The sequence below is a fragment of the Schistocerca cancellata genome, chromosome 8, assembly GCF_023864275.1.
Source record: "Schistocerca cancellata isolate TAMUIC-IGC-003103 chromosome 8, iqSchCanc2.1, whole genome shotgun sequence".
Lineage (NCBI taxonomy): Eukaryota > Metazoa > Arthropoda > Insecta > Orthoptera > Acrididae > Schistocerca > Schistocerca cancellata.
In genome coordinates this window covers 12,470,354-12,479,139 of record NC_064633.1, presented here as the reverse complement: position 1 = coordinate 12,479,139, position 8,786 = coordinate 12,470,354, and the positions used below count along the sequence as shown (strand labels likewise).

At 37.5% G+C, this 8,786-nt stretch overlaps 1 protein-coding gene across 1 annotated transcript in view; it reads right to left on the bottom strand.

Moving 5' to 3' along the window:
• Positions 1-3,720: 3,720 nt before the first annotated feature.
• Positions 3,721-8,786, bottom strand: part of LOC126094967 (odorant receptor Or2-like) — a 50,695-nt gene continuing 45,629 nt past the window's right edge. The window contains exon 5 of the mRNA XM_049909621.1: positions 3,721-3,823. Within this exon, the coding sequence (XP_049765578.1) occupies positions 3,770-3,823 (54 nt within the window). The 3' untranslated portion in view covers positions 3,721-3,769. The remainder of the gene's footprint in view (positions 3,824-8,786) is intronic.

Sequence of the window (8,786 nt, the reverse complement as noted above, 5' to 3'; positions counted from 1 at the left end):
TGGAGCACAGCATTTTATGGAAGTGAATCATGGACTCTTTCGAAGACGGAGACACTTGAGATGTGGTACAATAGGAAGACGTTGAAAATTAGGTAGATCAACAAGGAGAAGAATGAGAAGATCGGCAAAGAGAGGAGCATGTGGAAAACATTTACAAGAAGAACGCACAGATGATAGGACATGCGTGAAACGTGAAAGAGTAACTTCCATGGTACTACAGGCAGCTGTAGAGAGTAAAAACTGTAGCAGGAAACCGATATTTGATTACATCCAACAAATAATGTCTTCAGTTGGAATACAAGTACGATCATGAGCTGGAGAGGATGGCACAGGAGGAGAATATGTGTTAGCTTTCATCAAACCAGTCAGAAGACCGATGACCCAAAACGAAAAACTTGCAGAACACATTCTCCATCGCTGCGAAATTAATGAGCTGGTTTACACTGCGCAAGATTATACTTGTGAATGTAGTAACAGCATGCTATTCTTAAATGAGGCCAAACATCCACAACAGCAAAAAACTGCTGTAGTTCATTAAGGCAGCCATTGAACGTTTGCTATTTAACACTTGTTTGATAGCCAAAAATATATATTATGAGCATGTTGATACAGTGTGGCGTGTGCACTTGATGTCCTAATCCTTATGCAACGGTACCGAAATGAATTTACTGTTTCTTACCACTCTATGATATTTTAATTACCACTGATCATAATGTTTGCAGACACTCTGTTACTGGTTCTTTATCTCTATAAATAGCGATTGCTAAGTCGAAACAATTTTCAGAGTTGTCTAACTGCTGATACTTGACAGTTTCAGCGTCCGTGGAATGTTGTGTTCTCGTACCTGTCGGTGGAAAGATTTCCAGTAATCTACGTAGACTGCAGCTAACAGCTCTCTCAATGGTGTCTGTCTACTCTCTCGCTGAACGTGTACTACACTCCAGAAGTGCAGAAGCGCGAAGAGCTCCGTGTTTATGAGAGCCAACTGGAGGCTGCTGCATGAATCTGAGAGGCACCAAGAGTGTCGTTGTGCTTGTGTGGTGAGAGCCTACTGCAGTATTTTTTGTGTACTTATTGCATGGTACATAACGGTTATCAGTAATTACTGTGGCTGTGGCTGTGAAATCCATGTTTGTCATGTTAAACAGAACCGCTAGTAACACTCTTACGGTGAGGCCAGTTGCGGTATTAACTAAATATAAACAGGACAAATGCAGAGGGTACATACCAAGTCCCTCAGGATAATATGTCCCAAAAACACATAAAGCTACAAGCACCACTGAACAGTAAGTACTGCAAGACCTACAGATAACGTAAAAGTATCTAGTTATTCAACTTCAAAGTTGAGATTAACCAAATTTAGAAAAAATTATACTGTACCTAATAATGTTGGAGATTGCAAAATATTTGTAAGATGCCTGAACTTTTACGGATCTAATATATATAATGAGCATTAACAGTTGAAGACATCTGGCATAACAAGTAAATTTCATGCTTCCAAAACACTGTCAGAGAGGGCAGGGGCGTGGTGTAGATAAGACGTTTAGGGGGAACCCTCTAGATCCTAAACGCCGTTCAATTTGTAAAACTGGAATCATGTATTATAAGGCGATGGCAATGAACGCACTGAAGACACTTATTGTGATTCTACAATAAAGGTGGCTTACCACTGAAGTGTTGTTGAGACCACTCCTTAGGGAAAAATACCATTTGAATCATTAGTCATGAACTGTCAAAGGGGAGGCGATCGCTAGGAAATGATGGGTTATTCTACGAATCATAGAGTAGAAACTCAGAAATTGAGCCAAGTAAGAAAGGTAGATAATATGAAGAGACAAATGCAAAGACTCAATGTAAATAAAATCAGCGAAAGAACAATCTAGCAGTGACTGACGTCAACTGACTGTTTTATACATCTTCAGCTTCAGCTGGTGATAGTGTCTGAAGATGATCTAAGCTTAGGCCGGAACCGGCCATTTTAACAAAATGCGATATACATTGTGTTTTCACTGATTTTATATAGAATAGATTACGAGATCGCTGTCCCCAAAAATGCTACTGAAAGTTTTCGATGAAAATATTGTGGGTATGAGTGAAGTGAAACGAAAAGAAGACAAAAATTTCAGGTCCATTGAGTGTAAGATAATATAAAGATCAGCTGAAAATGATGTAACGAGATTATGATTCATTACGAGAATAATAATGCGCAAAGAGCATGTTAGTGTGAGATTATTTTGATCTGAATCGACTACAAACAAAGACCACAAGAGCACGTAATAAGCAGACCTTGAAGTGGTAGCATATATCTGAGCATTGGATGGATATCTTGGTATAACGATTCTATTAAACTTCTAATTGTGTTCCTAGCCAATATCTCGTTCCGTGTTCGCCATACAATCGAATAACGGTATTCTACAATTCTCTCTCACCATGATGTATTTAGGCTGCATGTTCTCACTGTCCCGGTCTTTTCTAAGTATATCCATATCTCTCGTAATTCTTGAATGGATTATTTGCTGCTATTAACTGAAATTATTTCAGAGCACAATGAATCTTTATCCATTTCATTCCGACTACCAAGGTCACAGTCTCGCATTTTCCATCTTTACTATTGGCCAGGATCATTGTATGTTTACCTCTATCTATGTGGCGAATTTTCGGTTCTGTTATCGCATACACTTTCTCTATTTTCTCCTCTTCTGCTTGGGATAGAGCTAAAATCTATACCTAGAATAGTTTACAGAACTGAATCTTAGTATCAAGGTTTGTAATATTACTCTAAGTACCCTTCGAGAGCTATATTGGAGTAATTGGCTGAATTTCTCTTCGTTAACTGCTGTATTTTGAATAGTTCGAGAATAACACTAAATATATGCCCACACCACGTAAGAAATAGTTGGTGGTTAGCAGTTAGAGTGACATAATTCAAGAATACCATTGCTGGGATTGTGTACAACACTTACCTTCTGATAGAACCTCCTCCTTGCTTGGCAGAGGGTTTTCTAGAAGATTCTGATGTATTTTTAGTACAGGTCGGTACTAATGGACTTAAATATATTTGCTTTATATTTACATACACATAATGATCATATTTTGCATGCAAGTAGAGATTATCATGTCAAATTCCCAATTCTGGATTCTGAACAGTGGGACCATAAAAGCTGTAGAATTAAGCTTAATCCGACAGACAAGATTTGGTAAAATAATAAAATTCACGGTAATCCAATTCTGTACAAATTTCTCTCACCTATTTTGCTAAGTTTTTCCCAGCTTTGTGAAATTCAGAATTGTATTTGAAAACTGAATTTACTTCAGGCATATATGGTAAACCAAAGAGCATGCATGGCGTTATTAAGAAGAATCACACAATAATATGAGCTACCATTTTCCAATTTCATACCACTAAGATTGCAGAGTACACTGTGAAGCAAAGTGACAGCAGACTACACGAGAATGTTTAAAATAAGTTACATGAGTATTATTGCAGTTTTTCAGTTTTATTTGTGCACTGTTACACACAAAATTCACTGCAATTCCTACACATCGTTTTTCAGATATGTCAACAATTTGTGTGAGTTACATCATAATAACAATGTCTACAAAACATCTTTTGATGTGCCTAACTACAACTGCTTTACATTGAAACTCCTTATGCTTATTTATGTCTTGGTTATTGTTACTTAAATAAACCCATTATATTTAAACTGAGCATGTCAGGCATCTAAGCAAATAAATGTGTAGCATGTGTATACTTGCAGCATCACACACTTCAGTCATTCATCTGGTTGAGCAGTGCGTAATAGGAGTAGGATGCCTTCATCAGCTGAAATATAAGGATTCAAATTCAGTGGCATATACACAGTATAAGAAGGTATCGCAGTTTACTACACTAACCTTGTTAGTGACTGAAATATTCGGTTACTAAAGTCAATTAATTGAGAATTATTGAATATAGCATATACTATACTAAAACAACCAAATTTTGGTTATGGCACTTGGTGGTAGTTCCTACTGTTGTAAAATATAGATTAAGGTTTTTATTGACAGTGTGCTAAAACCTACAGTATACAACTTCCTTTCTTCCTGTATCATGCTGTCTTGTTAATATTGGCTTTTGAACATTGTGGTGTAACAATTTGATGACTAAATTTATGTATGTTGTGTCAACAATTATTTTCCCTTGACAATTATAATATTAGTAAACTATAAAAACATTCACTAAGACAGTATACTTCAAACTTTCTTTTTAGTAACTGCTGGCATAGGGCTATTTTCTGATGGATTTTGAATCCATTAGATTTAAGTATTCATCCATGAAAACAACATTGTTGTCACATGACAATATATGGGGCAATGTGTTACTATTCTACTGTTAAAAATCGATGTATATGGCAGTTTCTACTGCAATTTCTCTGCAACATAATGATTTAATGGACAATTCATTATAATTTTGCTATAAGATTGTGAAATATGCTGGTGAAGTGTCATGTAGTCTCCACTGTGTCGTTGCATAATCCAGCTTTATCAGTAGAAGATGACAATCTATCACAAGGTGAATTTTTTACCTCAGAATGAAGGTCACTATAATGTTGGGCTAACTTCACTATCGGTTTTAGCTGAAATAAGACGAGTTTTAGGCAAAAAATACAAACAAGATGTAAGTGGAAACTACAGTGTTTACTTTTGTATGAAGATCGACCTGTTCTCACCAACAAGTGCTCTTTAATCTGTATTTTAGATCATCAGCAATGCAAATTAGTGTTTTGTAATGACATTTAATCGATTTACGTGTATTACTATATAAATATAAATTTTTGTTTTCTTTGTTGCACAGTACAGTGATCGAACTAAGCTCATCAATTAATCTGTAAGTTATATCAGCAGTCAGTGTGTATTTTTAACATGTGGTAGTGGTAATTAAGATATGCAAATAATTAATTTTAGGGTTAAGTGCATCTTCCAAAATGTTATACAATAATCAAACAATAGTCAAGTAACTTGCAAGTTATTTCAGCAGTGCCACTAAGTAAGCTGTGCACATATGGCTAAGATATATAGACCATTTAGGTGTAGATGCAGTTAATTTGATGTCCCATTGTACCTTGTAAATTGTAGTACCAGTCAACAATTAAAACTTAATCTGTAAGTTATGTGAATTGTTTGTGCCATGTAATACTTATTTCTTTATATCTTATTGAACAATTAAGTTACGACAATCTGCAACATGTGTATTTGTAAATAATGCAGGCAATTCTCTTTTGGTGTAGGGGTCCAAGTTTCATACGCAATCAGAAATGTATAATAGTACTTGCAAATTATGATAAGAATCCTGCTTATGTTTTGTCTCAAAGTGTTACACAATTCATAAAAGTAACTTAGTGTGGTGAGGAGATCGCATTTTCGAGATATCTAACACTTGTCTCTGTGCAAAAACTTTTCCATCATTTCATGTAGCCCTGTGGTGTTGTGTTGGCAGGTTGTGAGTTTACATTCTTATTTCATGTGTTATGGAGTTTTCCTTGCATTTAATGCAAATATGTGGTTTAAGTGATACAATGCGTTAATGATCTCATCAAAATGCATAATTTTCAATATGGTGTATTGTGCTAATGTACTGGAAAATGTAATGCCTGCAGATATTCTAGCTACTACAGAAACATCTGAGATGAAATATAGTTAAAAAGTTCTATTAGCTAGTCAGTAACATGGATTACGTTATTAAAGTTTAGAACATGATGCATTATCTTCTTCCTCCCTAAAATAGTGACTGATGGAATGAAGTATTACTTCTAAAAACGTTATGTGATCACTGTTTGATATTTGTACCGTGACTACATCTCATGAAGTAGACCCAGGAACGAAATTTCAGCGTCTTCATGAATTTTGGTAAGTGTTACAGGTATTTTAGACATGGGCCGAACTTTACTCAGATTTAGGATCTTCTCTATTATTTTTGTGGACCATAGGTTTTTTCTTCTTTTCATATTTCATACACTATCAAGTTTTACTTGCTTATTAAAAGAATATGTAGTTTATGTGATACAGCGCTTTCATGATCTCGTGAAAACGTTTCCTTTCCCCCATTCCCCCCTCCTACACACAAAATGCTTCTTGGTTAAGTTTATATTTTTGTGACTAGTCTCTCTTAGGCCTAAGACAAACTGACATATGCCTGCTTAGCATGATATTTTAACAGATTAATGTGTTTTGTACAGGTATGCACCGATGTAGATGTGGAAATACTACACTTCTTTTGAAAACAATTTTAATATGAAGGTAACAATGTGACTCTTCATTCACGTAATTAATTTATTTATTGTCATTAATTTTAGGCATGGAAATTCTATATGTTACTTCTGGAATGGTGTTTTGTTATAGAATGGTAAAATTATTAAGTTTCTAATTGATAAGAATAGTGCAATAACACCTCCTAACTTGTTAGGAATTGATCGTAGAATTGCATATGCAAATAGGGAGTATCATTCTGGTTGCATATGGACTGGTGTTACTAATATAAAATTAATTGTCGAATGCATTTGAAGATTCCAAAATATTCAGGCAGTTCGGATACTTTTTAATACAGGCAAGCTGGAGGCTGTAGGGCTACACTCTGATTGTCTGTTTCATTCAAATCATCGGTAAAATACTGGAATGTGTTTTCCTGTTTCATGATCACTACCGTTCCAAGAAACTGGTGTCGCTTATGAAATCGCGATGATAAAGCCGTAGATAAAGGGCTGTGACCTTAATCAATTCGCCCCTGCATTTATACAACCCAAAACTCAAAGATCAGTTTGTGTCTGTAACCGGCTTTGAATTCCTACTCACACAGGGCAGATTGCTTCTACTTATTCTGAGTGAATGAATTTTCCCCCGTAAACGAAATGAAGATGAAGACACTTTATTTTTGTTCATCCCGCTACTTTCCCTCTAAAGCTAATCGCTACTGGGCTGCTCCAGGTTGTGTTGAAAGAGGACACCTCGACATACTTTCTGGTTGGTGACGGCGTACCTTTTGGCGACTATCATTGGCCTCTCTATACCAACGTCGCCGTTTGTTGTCGTGTTGGGCACAACGGCCTGGAGTCTTATTAACTTGAATTGATTTCAGTGACGAGTGTCGCTTCGAACTGGGCACAAGTGGCTAGCAAGGAGTGTGTGTACACGCCACAGAGAGCAGTGGGATACCACCTGCCGCCGGTCTTACAGTCCAATGAGTAGGCGTGATGATCTGGGGTGACGTTTCATTTCATAAAATTACCCCTATGGTTGTCATCCGTGGCACCCTTACAATACAGCGATTCTTCTGCAACATTTTACGTCTCCTTTTGTTGCCCTCCATGGCAAGTCATCTGGGCTCACATTTCGGCAAGATATCGCTCGTCCATACAGGGTGAGGGTTCCTACTGCTTGTCTTGGTGCATAACAAACTCTACATTGGCCACTAAGATCGTCGGATCTCTCCCGACCTGATAATGTTTGGAACGTTATGAGCAGGGCCCTCCAGCAAGGTGGGGATTTGACCACCTAACGCGGCAGTTGGGCTGAATTTGGCACGACAGCCCTTAGAAGCGTATCCAATAACTGTGTCAACAAATGCAACGCATGAAATTGCTTGCATAAGGGCCAGAGATGAAACAGTTTGTTACTGACATCTTAAATTTGCGAAGCTCTTTCTTTTGAATAAATCATCCAAATTTTCTGAAACTGTATTCATTCGTTCGCTTGAGACGTACATTACTTTTACTGGTTTTCTTTTTTTACTTTCTTGTATTTGTGCATACTTACTGTGCTCTCTCACGCAACTCAGCATAAACTGATGCAGCGTTCTGCTCTTAGGATGTAGAAGACTTACTATCGCGCGGTTCTGCAGTTTACCAGCGGAGTGCAGGATTCTCTTTTGGGCTCTCCAGCGGCATGTCACGATACTGTGGTGCAGTGATTTCAATGCGTACCAAGATTGTTGAAATGTACGAGTAAACAAAAAAAATTATAGCTACGTAATGTTGCCTTTTGAGGCGATAATTAGAACTTTACAAGCAAACGTCCTTGGTAACAGACTTTTTTTTTAGCTTATGTTGTCTTGGAAATCGTTTTTATAATCAATTAATACGTAGAGGATGACATACAATGAGGAACTCTATTCAAAAAATGTTCATATGTGTGTGAAATCTTATCGGACTTAACTGCTAAGGTTATCAGTCCCTAAGCTTACACACTACTTAACCTAAATTATCCTAAGGACAAACACACACACCCATGCCCGAGGGAGGACTCGAACCTCCGCCGGGACCAGCCGCACAGTCCAGGACTGCGGCAACTCAGACCGCTCAGCTAATGCCGCGCGGCGGGAACTCTATTCCAACAATCGTGGATTAAGAGACATTATTCACACAATGCATGCTATCACACCTGTATTTACATTCTTGTTGATTTCGGTTTTACAGACGCTACGCCGTGGTTGAAGGTATATGTCTGTACCTAAAGTTCCGTCTCAAAATTCTAAAGACATCATTAGAGGCTATAAACACTAAGTTATCAATTAGAAACTTAGATGAGCTCAGCATGCCAGAATGTTTACGTGAATAAATCGGCAGTGGCAGATCATGAAGGGACAGACAAGATTCCTTTCTCCTATACCATACATTTATCAAGTGCTGTGGTGCTGAGAAACTGCATCACCGTCAAGTGCCAGCCCTGTCGCCGTACAGCACGAGTTACTGTTCGTCTTTTGCCGGCAGAACTTTGACAGAGAGGTCCGACGACTGATGTGCTCCACCACCAGG